At 36.5% G+C, this 20,175-nt stretch overlaps 1 protein-coding gene across 1 annotated transcript; it reads right to left on the bottom strand.

Annotated features, from left to right (window-relative positions):
• Nucleotides 1–109: 109 nt before the first annotated feature.
• LOC142165749 (disease resistance protein RPS5-like) lies at nt 110–10,842 on the bottom strand. The gene is made up of 4 exons (XM_075224119.1): nt 10,760–10,842; nt 7,169–7,599; nt 6,717–7,018; nt 110–271 (listed from the first exon to the last, which is right to left on the bottom strand). Exons 1-4 carry the CDS (start codon nt 10,840–10,842, stop codon nt 110–112), a joined length of 978 nt encoding a protein of 325 aa, XP_075080220.1.
• Nucleotides 10,843–20,175: the final 9,333 nt, after the last annotated feature.

Below are 20,175 nucleotides of genomic sequence, written 5' to 3'. Positions count from 1 at the left end.
GCATTTCGTAGTATTAATACAAGATATGACTACATGTATATTAAAATGTACCGGGCTGCCCTTTTATTGAGTTGTCTGAATACCTTAGCTTCAATCAAGAACACAATTCTTACCAATAGTTAACAAAGTGCTGAAGCTCATTTCTAGTGTTTGGATTATCCCATTCCAAAGATTCCCACCATTCTTTATCACAAGGAATGGTAAATTTCTCATCTTCAGGGGAAAAGAGGAAAGGCAATTCCCTCAACCTACCATTTTTCCATTGCATATGCTTTTCAATTCAGGCAAAGACCACAAGTATATTCTTGTACATATATTCTCTCAAGATTTTGCATATTTGAGCATAAACCAATTGGAAATAGCTTCTTGATACTGTGACATCTCTCGATTCGTATCATTCTAAGGCAAGAAAAGATACCAGTTAGTGAAATAGAATCTCTTAAACTTGTTTCCTATTCATCAAAAATGCCAATGAAACTATGCAACTCGAGGAGATCAAGATGCTCGAGAGAATGAAATAAGACGGATTCTTGTCCCTCTTCTATCCTCATAAGATACTCTAGTTTGCTGCACCAACGAACTTTGAAGTGCTTTAAATCTTTAGAATCATAAAGACGTGGCAAACAATCTGAAAGACAGCCACTAAAGTTATTGCAGCTCTGAATTTTCAAGTGCTCGATGTCCTGCGGAGGCAATAACACTTCATCTTCTTTCCCAAGTCCGTAACACTTGACTAATTTATCGAAAATTCTGTTATGATTGAATTGGATTTGTGTCATTGGTCCTAAACCATCATATTGGCCTACTAAAATTCTATAAAACCTAAGGCATCCCTCATTTTCTTGACCTTTAATGAATTGGTTGAAGTTTTGAACATTAGAGAACCTACCTTGAAATTCTTCCAACTCTTTTAGCTCCTCTAGTTCCTCACCTTCTACGTGTTGAAATGTCAAAATTTCAGATTCCCACATCGGTGGGTTAGCAATAGTTGGGGGGATTTTCCCCCTATAAAAGAAGGCTTAATGTTTAGGATTTAAAAACACCTCTCATTTGCCTTCTCATCTGTTTAAGGCATTTGTATCTTCTCTCTTTAGTATTATTTCACTTGTATTTTTGGAGTGAAATAAAATATTGGTTGTGTCCGAGGAGTAGGCAAAATTAGCCGAACCTCGTAAATTATGGTGTTCCCTTTATTGTTGTTTTATTGTCTTATTTATTATTTGGTGGCTGTCATAATTTTTGGTATAGTAGTTGTGACTTATTCACACTATATACATTTGGCTTCCGCAACAATTGGTATCAGAGCCAAGGTACTGTCTAAGTATGCTCTGTGGTTGCAGCATAGTCTGATCTTCCACATCAGAAAAGATTTATCTTGGTAACTGAGTCAAGGTTCTGTCTGAGTATGCTCTGTGGTTGCAGCTTAGTCTGATCTTCTACATCAGAAAGGAATAATCTTGATTTGTGTCGTCAGCTATTAAATAATATTTGTGTCAAATATGGGAGACAATAAACAAGAAGAATCTACATCAAGTGTCAACAATACGTCATCATTGGCATCTTCGCTTATGACAAGAATTGTGTCAAATGCGAAATTTGTGGTAGAAATTTTTGACGGGTCCGGGCATTTTGGGATGTGGCAAGGCGAGGTTCTAGATGTCCTTTTTCAACAAGGGCTAGATCTGGCCATTGAAGAAAAGAAACCAGATGTTATTGGAGAAGAAGATTGGAGAATTATCAACCGTGTTGCTTGCGGTACCATTCGATCCTACCTTGCTAGAGAGCAGAAATATCCATACACAAAGGAAACTTCTGCAAGTAAATTATGGAAAGCACTGGAGGATAAATTTTTGAAGAAAAACAGTCAAAATAAATTGTACATGAAGAAGAGACTGTTTCACTTCACCTATGTTCCTGGTACCACGATGAATGAACATATCACCAGTTTCAATAAGTTGGTCACAGATTTGCAAAATATGGATACAACTTATGATGATGGTGACTTGGCCTTAATGTTGTTGGCGTCACTTCCTGATGAGTACGAGCACCTTGAAAATACTCTACTCCATGGAAATGACGAAATTTCTCTCAGAGAAGTTTGTTCGGCTTTGTACAGCTATGAACAAAGAAAGCGAGAAAAACAGAAGGGCGGAGAAGGAGAAGCACTGTTTGTGAGGGGTCGTCCTCAAAATCAAACGAGGACAAAGAAGGGAAGATCCAAGTCAAGATCCAGACCCAGCAAAGATGAATGTGCCTTTTGTCGAGAAAAAGGGCACTGGAAGAAAGACTGTCCGAAGTTGAAGAATAAGGCCAAACATAACAATGGAAAGGCTATTATGGATTCAAATGTAGCTGATTGTGATGATTCAGACTTCTCATTAGTTACAACAGAGTCATCAACATCATCAGACATATGGTTGATGGACTCGGCTTGTAGCTATCATATGTGTCCCAACAGGGACTGGTTCATGGAATTTCAAGAAGGAGAATATGGAGTCGTCCACACAGCGGATAACAGCCCTCTTACCTCATATGGCATTGGTTCAATACGATTAAGGAACCATGATGGAATGATCAGAACATTGATAGATGTTCGATATGTACCGGATTTGAAGAAGAATCTCATCTCTGTGGGAGCCCTAGAATCAAAAGGGTTCAAAATCATTGCAGAAAATGGAGTGATGAGAGTATGCTCCGGTGCACTAGTGGTAATGAAGGCTAATCGGAAGAATAATAATATGTACCGCTATCGTGGCAGTACAGTTATTGGGACAGCGACAGTGACATCCAGTGACGATAAAGAGGCAGAAGCAACCAAGCTATGGCACATGCGCTTGGGGCATGCTGGAGGAAAATCCTTGAAAACTCTATCAGATCAAGGATTGTTAAAAGGAGTAAAGGCTTGCAACTTGGAGTTTTGTGAGCATTGTGTTAAAGGGAAACAGACAAGGGTTAAATTTGGTACAACGATCCATAATACTAAAGGCATTTTGGATTATGTACACTCAGATGTTTGGGGTCCTTCCAAAACACCTTCATTGGGTGGGAAGCACTATTTTGTAACCTTTGTTGATGAATTTTCCTGAAGAGTATGGGTGTATACAATGAAGAGCAAAGATGAAGTGTTGGGAATTTTTCTCAAATGGAAGACGATGGTGGAGAATCAAACAGGCAAGAGGATCAAGTGTATTCGCACAGACAATGGAGGTGAATAAAAAATGATCATTTCAATAAGGTCAGTGAAAATGATGGCATCGTCCGACACTTCACTGTTAGACATACACCACAACAGAATGGAGTGGCAGAACGTATGAACCGGACCTTGCTAGAGAAGGTACGGTGTATGTTGTCCAATGCTGGCTTGGGCAAAGAATTTTGGGCTGAGGCAATTACATATGCATGCCACCTCATTAATCGTCTACCATCTGCTGCTATTGATGGCAAGACACCATTTGAAAAATGGTATGGAAAACCTGTTGTAGATTATAACTCTTTGCACGTGTTTGGCTCAACTGCATATTATCATGTGACGGAGTCAAAATTGGATCCAAGGGCAAAGAAGGCTATTTTTATGGGAATTACTTCTGGAGTCAAAAGATATCGCTTATGGTGTCCTATGACAAAGAAAGTAATATTCAGCAGGGATGTTACCTTTGATGAATCTGCTATGGTAAATAAGGTAACAGAAGATACCAAACAAAATAAAGGTGCTTCTAAGCAGGTGGAGTTTGAGGGAAAATTTATTTTTCCTACACAAGAAGCAGAGGAGGAAACAAATGAAGATTACCCTCTGGAAGGAGAGCCAGTAGAGGAGATTCCAACTCAGGAACCTCAACAACAATTTGAATCAATAGCAACCAGCAGGCCAAAAAGAACAATAACGAAACCTGTTCGTCTCATAGAGACAGTTGCTTGTGCAACCTCAATTGTAGCTGATGATGTTCCTACCACTTATAAAGATGCTGTCCAAAGTTCAGAAGAAGATAAGTGGAGGATTGCCATGAATGATGAAATACAGTCCCTTCATCAGAATCATACATGGAGATTGGCCAATCTCCCGAAGGGAAAGAAAGCAATTGGGTGCAAATGGGTATTTACAAAGAAAGAAGGATTTCCTAACCAAGTAAATGTTCGCTACAAAGCAAGATTGGTGGCCAAAGGATATGCTCAAAAGGAGGGAATTGATTACAATGAAGTGTTTTCCCCAGTTGTAAAACATTCCTCCATTAGAATTATGTTGGCTTTGGTAGCACAATTGGATTTGGAACTAGTTCAGATGGATGTAAAAATTGCGTTTTTACATGGAAACTTGGAGGAGGAAATCTACATGACTCAGCCAGAAGGATTCAAAGTTGTTGGAAAAGAAAATATGGTGTGCAAACTTGAAAAATCATTGTACGGATTGAAACAATCTTCTAGACAATGGTACAAGCAATTTGACGAGTTTATGTTGCGGCAAGGGTACAAGAGAAGCAAATACGATCATTGTGTGTATTTGCACAAGCTTAAAGATGGTTCCTTTGTATATCTTCTCCTATATGTTGATGATATGTTGATAGCTTCCAACAATTCGGAAGAAATTGATAAGTTGAAGATTCAACTGAAGAAGGAGTTCGAGATGAAGGATCTGGGTGAGGCAAAGAAAATTCTTGGCATGGAGATAATTAGAGATAGACGTTCAAAGAAACTTTGTTTATCTCAGAAAGAATATTTGAAGAGAGTACTACAACGTTTTGGCATAGATGACAAGACTAAGCCAGTTAGTACTCCACTTGCTCCCCATTTTAAGCTAAGTACTACTATGTCGCCAATGGATGAAGCTGAACGAGAGTATATGTCAAAGGTACCATACGCAAATGTTGTTGGTAGCTTGATGTATGCAATGGTTTGCACAAGGCCTGACATTTCACAAACTGTTGGAGTTATTAGCAGATATATGCACAATCCAGGGAAGGAGCATTGGCAAGCTGTGAAGTGGATTCTACGGTATATTCATAATACTGTAGATGTCGGGTTAGTTTTTGAGCAGGAAGACAATCAGTCTGTAGTTGGATATTGTGACTCAGATTTTGCGGGTGATATGGACAAACGAAGATCAACTACTGGTTATGTGTTTACTTTTGCAAAGGCACCAGTTAGTTGGAAGTCTACTTTGCAGTCAACAATTGCTTTGTCTACAACAGAGGCAGAGTACATGGCTATTACAGATGCTGTGAAAGAGGCAATTTGGCTTCAAGGATTGCTAAAGGAGCTTGGAGTTGAACAAAAAGGTATCACAATTTTTTGTGATAGTCAAAGTGCTATTCAATTAGCGAAGAACCAAGTTTATCATGCAAGGACGAAGCACATTGATGTTCGGTATCATTTCGTACGAGAAATCATAGAAGAAGGTGGAGTCACGGTGAAGAAAATTCATACTACAGAGAATCCTGCTGATATGCTGACAAAGGTGGTGACTGCGGTCAAGTTTCAACATTGTTTGGATTTGATCAACATTGTTGAACACTGAAGATTGAAGATGAAGACACAACCAAAATTTGTTATAGAGAGAAAATTGAAGACGTGGAATTTTTGCCAAGGTGGAGATTTGTTGAAATGTCAAAATTTCAGATTCCCACATCGGTGGGTTAGCAATAGTTGGGGGGATTTTCCCCCTATAAAAGAAGGCTTAATGTTTAGGATTTAAAAACACCTCTCATTTGTCTTCTCATCCGTTTAAGGCATTTGTATCTTCTCTCTTTAGTATTATTTCACTTGTATTTTTGGAGTGAAATAAAATATTGGTTGTGTCCGAGGAGTAGGCAAAATTAGCCGAACCTCGTAAATTCTGGTGTTCCCTTTATTGTTGTTTTATTGTCTTATTTATTATTTGGTGGCTGTCATAATTTTTGGTATAGTAGTTGTGACTTATTCACACTATATACATTTGGCTTCCACAACACTACGTCTATATGATGCGATAACACTAAGCATTGGGACAATATCCCTATTGGTATTTTCTCGAGCCAGCGCATTGCATGCAAATTCAGGCATTTGAGGTTGAACAAAGTCTCAAGGGCTTCTGGCAGAGTTTGAATCGCAGTGCCACTCAAATCTAATTCCTGTAATGCCTCGAGTTTTTCTAACTAAATATTGGAGAGTGGAGAGTTGGGGCAATATCCCTATCTTGTTCCTCATTAGAGATACCTGTTAGGAACTAAATATTAGAGGACGAATATTACTTTCCTTAAGATCTATAGTATAACATTAAGAATATAAACTAAATACAGAAGCGTACCTGAATACATGAGTATTAATAAAATTATTCAGTCATGCAGTTATTGATCTTTCAAACCAAGGGGAATGAATTCATAATCATACGTCTGATTTGGAGACCATAACCCTATTTATAATTGTGCAATGTTTCGTTATTTACATAAAAGCACATACTTTATGAGGTGTCTTAGGCCGATTCAACTTTAACCTTCACAAATTGCTTTTAATTGAGGCAAAAAAAAGGTAGTTTGGTGCACTAAGCTTCTGCTATGCCCAGGATCCAGGGAAGGGCTGGACCACAAGGGTCTATTGTACGCAGCCTTACCCTACATTTCTGCAAGAGACTGTTTCCACGGCTCAAACACGTGACCTCCCGATTAAAACCTTTTAATAACAACAAATTATAACATACAATTTATCTCTCTAAATATAAGTTGAAGTCTATATAATTTTAACAATACCTTGTCCAAATTTTCCAGCCATTCATCTTCCTTTGGTGCATCATTGAGTTGAACTCCAGCTTTTACCATAAACATGGGATTTTCATTTGAGATCCTCATTCCCATGTCTCTAATCAAATTGTGCAGTTTCACACATCGATTACCTTTGTTGTCTATGGCACTTTCCAACAAACAAACACTTTCCAATCTGCTCAATATCTCATATCCCTGCTCAAACTCTGCCTCGCGAGTCTCCTTTGTATCGATTAGCCCCTCTAAAATGAACCTATTTATCAATTGATCCTTTGGAATTTTCTCATCTTCTGGATACAAACAACAATACAAGAAACATTGTTGTAAGTTTTGTTCTTTCAAACAATTAAAACTATATAGCAACATTGTATAATATCATTGTTTTCCCCTTTTAAAGATTCTTGAAATATTTTCCAAGGCCTTTTTTCATTGATTAACACCTTCCAATTCCAACCCTTTTAGGCTTTTAGCTATTGTAATGATCCTAAGTGGAAGGACACCACAATTATTTACCACAGACTTAGCCATTCCTTCTACTTCTTGAGGAATTACTACTTTCTCATTTCCAAGTTTTTCTATAAACAAGCTCCTAGATTCCTCTTCTTCTAGTTTTTTCACTCCAAATTTCCTTTGACATCCCATTTTTCGACACGTTTCGAGCAAACAACTTGTTACTATCAACCTTCCCCCTTCAACTTTTAAAGGATGTCCTAACATCTTTAAAGGTATATCTTCTAATGCATCATCCAATATTAGAACAAAATCCTTTTCCCCTTTGAACGATTCGTGTAACGCGATCGCCCTCTTCTCTTCATCTACTTCCTCTAAAAGATCCAATTCAATGGCTGCAGCAATATCATTTTGCAATTCCCTGATGTTGGATTCTTGAGAAATATTTATCCAAAAAACTTGGGATTGAGTTTAATTTTTTGTTGGAGAAGATGATTGATGAGCTTGGCTAAGGTTGTTTTTCCAACTCCTTTAACTCCATATATACCAATGCTTGTGACTTTGTCTTTCTTTAAGCATCTCTAAATTCTTTCACATGTTCTCTTGGTTTCTTGACCAAATAGTTTTGTTGTGAAAAATGATTCCCCTGCTTCATTTGCTTCCATTTTGGTCACAAAATCTCCAAATTTCCCCTAGGATTAATCAAGAAACTAGCGGCTAGTACATAGGCAGATCCAAGATTTAAACTCGATAGGTCTAATCTTTAATTTTTCTTAGCACTGAGTTAATTGTACTTTTCAAATTATGTATTTAGAGTTCAATATTTGTTAGAAGTTTTAGTGAAGTTCACATATATGTGATTCGTGTCAGAAATATTGGGTTCAATTGAACCTGCAACGTATAAGCTGCATCCGCGTACGTAGTGTTGCAAAAATAGACAAAGAAGAAATAAAATTTAAGAAAGGACATTTTTATAAACTATAAAAATATGGAAAGAGTCCTACGCTGAGTTCAAGTGAAATATGGAAAGAGTATAGATAGAGGAAATACTATAGGTGTAAATAAACTAGTTAAAACATGAACCAAAAAAAAAACTAGTTAAAACACGGCAAATGTTGGCAAATAAATGTTTGGCACAATGGACAAACCAGACAAGAAAAGTGCCAGACTTCGTATGGAAAGACAGAAGCTGACAATTTATAAAGTTAAGATCAGTGGGAACATCCGCATGAGCGAGCTCAAAATGGGACGGTTTTTTCCCTTGAGGAGTTCATAATTTTCACTTGGTACGACGGAAAACTTTTTTGAGAAAATGTTTTTTTTTTTTTTGACTTATTTTCCTGAAAACTATTTTTTAATATTTGATTAGAGAGAAAATATATATTTTTAAAATATTTATTAAAAATTGATGAGAATGTATAAGTTGGCTAGAATAGTAACATGGAATTAAGAGTTTGAGGTGGTCGTAACCCTTTTGGTGGAAAATATTTTCCTTAAAACATACTCTCTTACAACTAAATACCAAGAAGATGACTTATTTTTCTGAAAACATTTCTTCGATTAATTTTAAATTTCACATGCGAAATTCCAGGATACTGGCAGGAGTTTTACCATTGAAATATAAATATCCATGACGGAGACTATTTTCGAATATATGGTTGCTGAGGTGGACCCAGGATTTTAGGATGGCGGGGGCACATGAGTGAATTACTCAACCGGTGCTCCTATATAGCTTTTGAGTTTAAGGGTTCCAAGTAAAATATATGATCGTTTTCAACATATATAGTTATATACACATATATATCTAGAATTTTTGCGGAAGTTAACGAGGTTCGATGACCCCTCTATTCCTAACATAGGTCCGCTTCAGTATGGTTGAAGAGTGGTTAACCGGCGCTATTACTATGCAATTTATCTATCAAGCCAAGGCTATCTTAAACAGAAAACAAGAAATTCCAATCTAGAAAGAGCACTATACCTTAAAACTTTTGTTTTGTCTCGGATGCAATCTTTAACTCAAATTGTGAGTCCAGCTAGTACTTCTGGATGTGGCATCATGTTTTTAAAAGCCAAACACAAACATAAAGCTAATATCACAAAAATAAATGGAAGGAATTGTTAAGTAAAGAGGTCAAGAGAGACAATTTTCTTTTGTTTTGTCTGTTTTGTTGTAATGGCAGGCACCCACCTGGAGAACGAGGGAATTCATTTCAAGTATTAGGTCAAGTAGCAGGCACTCACCTGGAGAACGAGAGAATTTATTTCAAGTATCAAGTCAAGTAGCAGGCACCCACCAGGAGAACGAGGAAATTCATTTCAGAGTTAAGTTCAAAGTCCAAGACAACAACATGAACCCGCCTGAAGAGTGAGATCAATTCAAGTTAGAAGTAACAGAAGCTGGCCTCGAGAGTGCGAGTCAACTCTTCAATATGCACAGCAGAACTATAGAAGTTTCAAGGTCAAGTTTTGAAGACATATAGATAGGAATCTTGTAACTCATAGCTGATAGACTTGCTTAGATTCTTTTCATTTTTGATTTCGGTGTAATAAGGAGTCCAGCAAGTAATAACAGCAGCAGCAGCAGTGAAATCACAACTTCTCGGTAGTCCCAGCTACCAAAACTTCCAAAGCTACACTGACCTAATTCCTTTATAGCCAAGGATATGTAGGCAACCTCAAAAGCAAGGTTCGGTCAAAAATTTTCAAAACGCTTCCCATGGAGTATCCAAACAGGCAAAAATCACTCATATTCGCTCACTTTATCTTTGCCCGAAAACTCTTCGTGTTTCTGAGCAAAGATGGGCAGTTGTGGGCACGTGATTTTTGCCCGACAGAAAAATACTCCTACAAAGTCACAAAAAAGATTTTCTAGTTTGTTTTAATTTTTATAGAATTTTTAGAAATATCTGTTAAATTGTTTGCATTTAGTTGCATTTTAGTATTTTAAAATCATGGAAAATACCCTAAAAATATTCAAATTTCATGCATTATATTTTAGGTTGTTGTTTACATTTTTTAAGGTGTTGTTAATTAATTGAATTATTAAACAAAATCACAAAATATGGGTCATTTTACATATTTAGCTTCTAGTTTTAAATTTAGTATTTTTCTTTCTTTAGTTTGAAGTTAATTAATTATTCTAAATGCTAGAAATAGGCAATTAAGTTTAATTCTATAAATTAGATTTGGTTTAAGACTTTATTTAGGTCGTTAATTATTTTTATTAGTTTTAAAAAAATCAAAAAAAAAAGAGCAAAAGAAAAAGGAAAGAGAAAGGATTTGTGTTGGTTCCGGATTTGGGCCAAGATAAGGTCTAGGCCCAAATTTCCCTAATTAACCCGCCCCAACCAGGTCCAAATCGGAACACTCGGTCCAGCCTTACCCCGTACCAAACGACGTCGTTTTACCCCTAACCAATCTCAGCCATCGATCGCCTCATCAACGGCTGGAAACTCACCACTCACTTCTAATATATATGTCTGAACCCCCCCCCCCCCCCCCCCCCGCCAAAACCCTTCAGAACCCTCCCATTCCCCATCTCTTTCTAAATCCTAACCTTAACCGCCGCTAAAATCTTTTACCGCCAGCCGCCGCTCGCTGGAAATTGTCTCACGGCGGCGGCAACGCTCCAAACTCGCCCAAATTGACACCATGCAATCACCATCTTCCCTTCTTTCTATATCTCTTAACCACTTCCTTCAAATAAACCCAGAAATCCCCAAATTTTAGATCTGAAAAGTTGAACCCTAGGTCTTTTTTGTTTTCTGATTTCCCTTTCAATTTCGGCTCATTTGAACCCAAGACCAACATCAATCGACTGTTCTTGATGAGAGCAATCGATTGATATTAGTCTCAGTTCATATTGTGGCCACCGGAATCTATCCGAGCTTGCTGCTAGACCAACTCATCTCTGTGGTTGTTTTCTTTTTGGGGTAATCTTTCTTTCCGTTTTTTTTTTCATAATTGTTTTTTGCTTAGTTTGCATGGTTTAGCTTTAGGTTAATTACAGTGTATTTTGGTTGTGCTTAGTTGAATTTATTAGGTCATCATCTGAACGGGCTTCTAAATTAGGTTTAGCAATTTTCCTTTTGTGAAAGTCGTTTATGGTAATAGGTTCTTTAATAATCTCTGTTTCCGCCTCATTTCAAATCCTATTCATGTTTAATTTATTCAGGTTTAGGGTTAGTTTAGATTTTAAATGTTGAAGTACTTCGTCCACTAGGTTTAAATGCACAATGCTTTGTTTCTTTTGATCTTTGCTTTGTTCTGATCTTTGCCTTGTTTTGTTTGTCCTAGTTTGTAAATTATTAAGAACTTATAGGAGTTAATTGAATTAAAGAAATCTAGGAGGGTCTTAGAAGTTTTTAGAAAAGAAAATATCTATCTCTCTTTCATTCCTCACAATAGCACACACCTCATATTCTATAAAAAAGGGGTGACATTCCCTCATTAAAAGGAGGAAGGATCATCTGCACTCTCACTAGAAAAAGAGAAACAAAAAAAAAAGGAAAGCTTAGATAAGAATTTTTCAACGGCTTGCTTCAATTTTACTGTTTCTTGGTGCATTTTCTGGGTTTGGAAGCTAAAGAATCTCAATGTCACGGTCGAAAATCCACTAAGGGTCATGATGACGCCGGATACCACTGTCAGGCAAGCCAACACCAAGAAGTTAATTAGATTCTCATTTTAGTATTTATTGAAATTATTCATTTTATACATTAAACAATAAATAATGAAATTCATTGAAATAAGATGATGTCTTTAACAAACTTATTATTTAATAATCCCATAATCATTCCAGAATCCAGTGTCGCAAGTGCATGAGCTATTTCTAGTAAATCAAATGATGTGCAATAACTGTCCGAAATACAAATTGGACAGAAGGTAAATACTATACACTGAAAGAGACTATGCCGGCTGCGATTCGCCTCGACAGATGCAGCTCACCTAAGTCACTGTATCATCCATGCTGCTATGCTCATTAGGCCGCTAGGGGTACATGTGCATATGCAACAAAAATGCACAGCAAGTATAGCATGAGTACAAAAACGTGTACCCAGTAAGTGTCCCGTCTAACCTCGAAGAAGTAGAGACGAGAGGTCGACTTCGACACTTACTAATGGTCCGATAATAATATATTAATAATGCTAATAATCATAGATTTATTAACATTGACAGTACTCAAGTAAGTCAAGAAACAAGTAATCATTCCTTTTTATATTTAGAAGTCTCCAAATTCATAACCCATTATTTATCAAAGTATCTCAAACCGAGGAGGCAATATCAATTTGTAAATCTCAAGCAAGCATGCGCAAATCATGCCGAGGTCGTACGGCCCGATCCAACAAATATTTAAACTGTGCACTGCCAAAGGGTCGAATGGTGCGAACCATAGATGCATCTATTACCTCACTCGCGAATCATACAAGCGACGCAGTCAAATATAAATAAACACAACAAACAGTCAATCAAGAATTCATTAGGGAGCAATTATTCAAAGAAAAGCAATTTCTCTTTTTAAAAATCAAAAAACGATGTCCAATATTTTAGAAAATCATTATACACATTCAATATATTTTAAGCATTTTAAATTGACAGCAATATTTCAAATATTGCAAGTAAAGCATGCTTTTGGGTCCTAGACTACCTGAACTTAAGCATAATAGTAGCTACGCACGGACTCTCGTCACCTCGTACGTACGTAGCCCCCACAAGTAGAAGCACAAATCTATTTAATTCACCTATGGTGAAAATTCCCTCTTACAAGGTTAGAAAAGAGACTCACCTCGCTCCGAAGTTCCATCATCGGCATTCCACACCCTTCCGAAGACTCAAATTGATGCACAACGCTCCAAAACTAGCTAATAATTATGTAAACCCATTAATATATGCTTAATTGCTCATAATAATCCAATTTATAACGATTCCTAACCCCGGTCGAAAAGTTGACAAAATTACCCTCGGGCCCACGTGCCCAGATTCCGAAATTTTTTGAAGATAAGCTTTACCCACAACCTCACTAACTCAAATATATAATTTATTCTCAATTTCATACCCAAAATCGTGGTCAAAATCTAAAAATACAAATTCAAGGTCTTTCCACTAAAACCCCCAAGTTTCTACCAATTTCCATACTTTAATCCGTATTAATACCATGTATTTAACTCACAAGGGGTGGAATTAACTTACCTCATGTTTGATGATGAAATCCCCCTATTCAAAGGTTCCAAAATCACCCAACCAAGAAGAAAAATGAAGGATAATGGGCCAAATCCCATTTTTTAAAGAACTCACTGCCTCCAGAACTTCCGCACCGGCGGTCACTTGACCTCTTCTGCGGTTCTGCAGGTGCGGCCCTACTACCGCATTTGCTGTCCTTCACCAGGCCCCATTCTTCCACTTCTGCGCTTCTCCTTCCGCGGGTGCAGTCCCGCTTCTGCAGCAACATGATCGCATCTGCGGTCTCAGCCTTCTCCCTTCTCAACCGCATCTACGCCCCTTTGGCCGCTTCTGCGGCTCTGCACCTGCGGCCAAGACCTCGCAGGTGCGGTTACACCAGATGACAACAGGCTTCAGCTCTTCCTCCCAACTCCAAATCAATCCGATAACCACCCTGAATCCACCTGAGGCCCCCAATACCCCGTCCAATAACACCAATCAGTCCTATAACATAACGCGGACCTGCTCGAGGCCTTAAATCGCATCAAATAACGCTTAAACCATGGATCGCCCTCCAATCCAAGCTTAATGAACTTTAGAATTTCAAACTTCAACATTCGATGCCGAAACCCATCAAATCACGCCCGATTGATCTCAAATCTTGCACACAAGTCATACTCGACATTACGGACCTACTCCAACTTCCGAAATTGGATTCCGACCCCGATATGAAAAGTCCACTTCTGGTCAAACTCTTCATAAACTTTCAAATTTCTATCTTTAGTCAAATGACTCCAAAATGACCCATGGACCTCCGAATTCACTTCCGATCGCGCTCCCAACACCAGAATCACCATACGGAGCTATCCCTGGACTCGGAATCCCAAACAGACATTGATAACACTGAAATGCACTTCAACCCAAACTTATGAAATTCTTCCAAAAATTATAACTTCCACAATAGGTGTCGAAATGTTCTCGGGTCTTCGAAAACCCGATCCAGACATATGCCCAAGTCCGAAATCTTCATACGAACCTGCTGGAACCTTTGAATCCCGATTCCGAGGTCGTTTACTCAAAAATCCAATCTTAATCGATCCTTTCAACTTAAAGCTCCCGAAATGAGAATTCTCTTTCCAAATCAACTCCGAACTTCCCGAAATTTAATTCTGACCATGCGTACAAGTCATAATACCTGAAGTGAAGCTGCTCATGACCTCAAACTGCTGAACGACGCGCTAGAGCTCAAAACGACCGGTCGGGTCGTTACACTCAACATAATGGGTTGTTGATTACTGTTCAGCTATTCTTGCTCAGTCAAGCTTTATTTGCTCTCAAGTTAGGCCTTTATTTGGTCATCTCTTCTTCTATTTGTCGTTGCTGATAGGTATGTAATCTATTTCCCGTTTGGATTTTCACTCAAAGATATGATTTGCTCTAGCTATGCCTCTGTTTAGGCTTTGTGCATTAAATGTGTGTGATTTTTCTTGTTTGTTGTCAAATCTACCTGTAGTCGCTACTGTGTTAAAACAGAAATTAGAAAACTGTTAGAAGAAACTGGATAAACTGTAAATGATAAAAAATATTCCGAGTCCACAAATTCATTGTGCGTCCTTAAGGAATTAATTTGGAATCTGATAAGAGCATGAAAAATGATATTCATTTTTTTGGTTTGTTTAGTGTTTGTTATTGAAAAGAAAAATCATTGGTAAGTTGGGCTTTGGATAATATTTTGTGTTGATTATTGGAATATGTCTGGCCCGTTTCTGATTTTGAGCTGACCATATGACTGTGCTTAAGGGAATTAGTTTGGAATTTTTACATCCTATAGCAAAGGTTAACACCTTATTTATTTTAAATAAATAATATTTTAAAAAATTATATTCTATAGATACCTTTTAATGCTTATAGAAAAATATCTAGTTTTGGTTAACTCCTACCCCTAAGCCACTAAATACGCTATTCAGTTACACTATTTTTTTCTCTCTACTTTGATACATGTCATTCTCTTCCCCCATTCCCTGAAAACACGATACTCAATCTCAAAATTCTTCTCACCTACATCACCTACGTTCTCTCCGATCCCAATTTCTCCAATTCCATCGGACGTTGCTTTCTCTTAAATCTTTTAATGTATACCTGATTTGAGCAAATTTCAGACACTACTTCCACTTCCTTCTTCTTCTCTTTTTCTTATTTTCTTTCTTCTTTGTTGCTATTTGAAAGCTATACATATGTTAATATCGGAGAAAGAAGAAACTAAATATTTGGATTCTGATAACGTGATATTGGAGTTGTTCTTGAATAAAGACGACAGAGTTTGGGACCGAGCAACTTGAAGATTCAGGGTTTTTGCTCGACGGCGGATTCGCTGGAAATTAGGGTTTGTTCTTGAACAAAGACGACGGAGTTTGGGGCAGAGCAACTTGATTTTCTGTTAATGTATTTTAATGTATCACGTTGTATTTTCATGTATTTCATTGTATTCATTGTCTTTTTTTCTTTGTAATTCAATGTATCTCGTTGTATTTTATGTATTTCATTGTATCCACTGTCTTTTTTTCATTGTATTTCAATGTATCCCACTGTATTCTATGTATTTCATTGTATTCACTGTCCGCTATATGTCATGAATGTATTCATATAACTTTTTTAATTAATATAATTTATGTATTCGAATGTATTATATAATTTCTCTGAAGATTGCTATGTTTTTGGGGTATTTTTTGGTTGAGAATCCTTTTTATAACTGGAAATACAAATTTTGTGTGTTATAATTGAGATTGTTGAGTTATATTAGGAGTCTATTATTTTAATTGATTCACTTTTCGTTTAAAAAGAGTGTAATCTCCTGTTTCACGCCGTGAATACAGTCGAATACACTCGAATACAACAACTGATTAGCTGGACTTCCCTGTCCTATTTTTGCTATTGTATTCATGAATACAGTAGCTTAAATACATCTAATACACCTTATAACAACAGAAAAAGTATCTACAATCCGTAATATAGAAAATGGTATCTATAGATAGCTAATTACCACTAAAAGATAGTGCTTTATGAAAATTTCTCGATTAATTTTAGCAAAGGGACATGGGCCTAACAAATAAACTGCCAGACCCATTTCCAGAATAATATGTCTGGCCCATTTTCTCGTTATTAACAAAGCTATCCCACCTTGAATAATTTCATGTTTTTCCACAACAGATTCCACAATCCATGACCTTCAAAATGTAGGAGATGAACAATTTAATATACATTCGTAGTTTGCTTTAGGCGCGATTAATAATCAATCATTACGACTGCGGGTACGGTTCCCGTGACGTAGTTGTGATACTTAATTCCTAAATTCGGTTGTGCATTTCATGTAACCCGATCATAACATCAAATATTAATAAAATACACATGTAATAAATTGTAGGTATGGTTCCCGTGACACAATTCGCAACATTTACAAAAACAAACAAGTGTACGACAACCGTAATTTGTTCCAGAAATAACTCCATAAATAATTTAAAAGCAGTTGAAATGCTGAAAATGCATAATAGGTATAAAATATGTCATCAATCAGATAATTAGGCAATTAATAATAGTTGAGTGACCGTGCTAAAACCACAGAATCCGGGAATGCCTAATACCTTCTCTCGGATTAACAGAATTCCTTACCCGAATTTCTGTATTTCGCGGACTGTAAAACAGAGTCAAAACTTCCTCGATTCGGGATTTGAAACCGGTAACTTGAGACACCATAAATTATCCCAAGTGGGGACTCTGAATTTGAATAATAATAATCCCGTTTCGATTATTGTCACTTTAATTGGAAAAATTCCCCTATCCCCCTCGGGAAAAAGGAGGTGTGACAACTAGTACGTAACACGGGCAAAAGAAAACATGCTTGACCTATTCACCATTCTAGAAGAAACCCGGGTATCAAAATCCCAATATTAGTTAAAATGCCTTATTTTAATTTCCTTTTTGCACTAAGTGGCTAGTTAGAATCTAACGTGAACAGGCCATTGGTCTTACCCCACTAGAGAGAAACACTATTTGTTGATGTGACGGGTGATTATGAGTTTCTACATGTTTTTTTACTACTAGTCTCTAAGTTCATGCGTTGCACGAGAAATATATACTGACAATAATGAACTTTGAATTGCACATTGTTGCAAAAGTCTTCTTTTAGTTTCCTCCCTTTTTTGGTCACTCTCTTAAATGGCTAAATAGTTCGGATTTGGATAAGGGTACTTGCTTGTTTCATCATTAGAGGTATTGCGAAGGGTTGAAACAAGAATTTATTGAGATGAGATATATTTTACCGCTACCAAATTTGATAATAAATAGCCATTGTGATCTGAAGTTATTGCTACAAGTATACGAGCTATGCTTTGCAAAAAGCATATTAAATAAAAGGGTTTATCCAACAGTGACAAATCATAAATAAAGAAAGTTGCTTAACTTCTTGTGGTCATTTGTAAAAATAGTCTTTTCCCTAAAAAATTAAGAACAATGACACTATGCTCATGTGAAAAGCAGGAAAAAATTTCAGCCTAACAACACAAATATAAGGAATTTTCGTCAAATGTACAAAAAGCAAAATGGGCGCAGATAAACAAAGGAGATAGGAAAACAGAATTTTGGGAAGATGTTTCAAATTTTCCTTTAATAATTAATGATGATATTCTCAATTTAATGTAATGATTTCCAATATAAAATCCAAGTTTATGAAGGAAAAGGATAATTTCCAAACCAGTCCAAGTTAGTTTAGGAAAAGGATTTTTTACAAACCGAAATAATAGTTTACGTTGTTTCTAAATTATTCTAAATGATCACTTTAGTTTTTTTCTTTATTTTTCTTCTCATTTAGAAAAGACAAAATTACATAATAATGCACTCCATAAGTTGACATTGCATTATTTTAGCCCACTTACAAGTTTGCAAATGTGTAGCCAAATATCAATAAGCTTAGATCTGAATCTTTTTTCCACTTGTTTTATTCTCTATATCTTCAAGCGTGAAATATTTCCATTCTCCTTTTTCCTCAAGTTTCTACATACCTATTACAACTACGAAAATTCACAAACAGACGCGAGAAATCTAAAATCTCATCTTCTTTAATGCTAATCTTGTTAGTTTTTGAATATGATTTTATGAGAAATTTGGAGTGTGTATTGTTTGAACTTATTAAAATTAGTCTAAGTAGACTGTATACAAAGTTTGAAGTCATTTAGTAGAGATTTGGAATAGTCTTAATCAAGAATTGCAAGTGAAAATCGTACAAAAAATTAGTCAGAGATGCTTATACACTTTTATACAATATTATACACTTTTATACAAAGAGGTATATTATATATATAGTTGTATAAAAGTGTATATATAAAAATGTATAAGCACAGTAGTGAAAATGTTAGTGATACACCATGTATATATGTGTAGAAGAAGAAGAAGAAGAAGAAGAAGAAGAAGAAGAAGAAGAAGAAGAAGAAGAAGAAGAAATGTGAGAAATCCACCAAACACCTGTAAATAATGTATCATCCTTGTATAAAATAATCTATAAGAGGTGTTTATACACTATTATACATTACTTATACAATATTATACACTATTATACAAAAGAATCATATTAATGGAACTTCACTAGTTCTTCTTCTTCTTTGGACATCTTCTGAAATTCAACTCAAATCTGCTCCAAATCACTTCAAATTTGAGTTTTGAACTCCTCTTGACGATCCCAATCAATTGGGCCAACACCCAATCCAAACAACTAACAAAATCGAAAAATCCAATTTCTGAAATTGAAGTTTCGAATGACCTTTAATGGTGACTCCAAAAATAATAATTCTCTTAAGTGGTATTTTTTCTTCTCATCTTAATAGTGATTATCAATTTTGAATTTGGAAGGAGAATTGAAGAATATATATAATGGTAGAGAAACTTTAGAGTGCAAAGTCGTGAAAGAGGAAGAAGAAGAATGAAGAAAAGAAAAAAATAGGGTAGGCTAATTGGTGAAAAATAATTTTTAGATTATGTACAACCTGGGCTATATCAGGTAAGGGCTTTAAACGTGGGCCATTTTTTGATGGACTGTTGAGCCAAGTGACAAGGAGCGTAATTCCCCCCTTAGAAAACCTATTTTCACTTTCCTAAACCTTCTAAAACTGAATTAGGAAAAAATAGGAAAAATCCTAGTCCAACTAGGTTTATGTTAAATAAATAACTATAAGTAACCTACTTCCTAGTCATTTAAAATCTATCAAAGCTTCTCTAAATTGATTTTGATTTGCTTTCTAGTTTTCATTTCTTTTCATTTCCATCAAAGTTTTAGTAGCCGAAGTCCGATAATTAAGTGTGTGAATAGCCATGGCACTTTACTTGCCTTATTCTCACGAACAAAGCATTCATTTTCCTTTTATCGGAAACACTGCTCGAGTTTGTCACGTACAACCATCAATCAAACAGCGTGATGCACCTATCTACATAAGTTGGTCTTTTCCTCCTCAAGGATATATCAAGATTAACACAGATGACAGTTTTATGCCTAATTCAGGATTAGCAGGTTTCGGAGGTATTGCACGAGATGACAAAGGAAGATGGATAGGCGGATTCTACGGCCGACCTAGCATGAAAGCGACATCAAGTATCACACCGGAGTTGTGGGCCATACATGGTGGGCTGACTCTAGCAAAAAACTACAACTTGAAGAAGGTTCTTATCGAAACCGACTCAAGCGATGCTTTAATGTTGCTAACCGTGGCGGATAATGTCACTGAAAGTCACCCCGATCGTGTTCTGATGGAAGAATGCAGGAATCTCATATCCAAACTTGGAATTACTCTAATCC

This window comes from Nicotiana tabacum, chromosome 11 (assembly GCF_000715075.1).
Source record: "Nicotiana tabacum cultivar K326 chromosome 11, ASM71507v2, whole genome shotgun sequence".
NCBI lineage: Eukaryota > Viridiplantae > Streptophyta > Magnoliopsida > Solanales > Solanaceae > Nicotiana > Nicotiana tabacum.
Note: the sequence above shows the minus strand (reverse complement) of the source record. Positions and strands in the feature narration are given on the sequence as shown.

Bases quoted from the DNA above. Each gene is read 5' to 3' on its own strand.
- LOC142165749 (XM_075224119.1), bottom strand. From the start codon at position 10,842: ATGGTGATTGCATGGTGTCAATTTGGGCGAGTTTGGAGCGTTGCCGCC. The intron at 7,600-10,759 runs GTAAAAGATTTT...ATCCAACATCAG, and splicing joins CCAGCGAGCGGCGGCTGGCG to GGAATTGCAAAATGATATTG. The intron at 7,019-7,168 runs GTGTTAATCAAT...GTTTGTATCCAG, and splicing joins AAAAGGGTTGGAATTGGAAG to AAGATGAGAAAATTCCAAAG.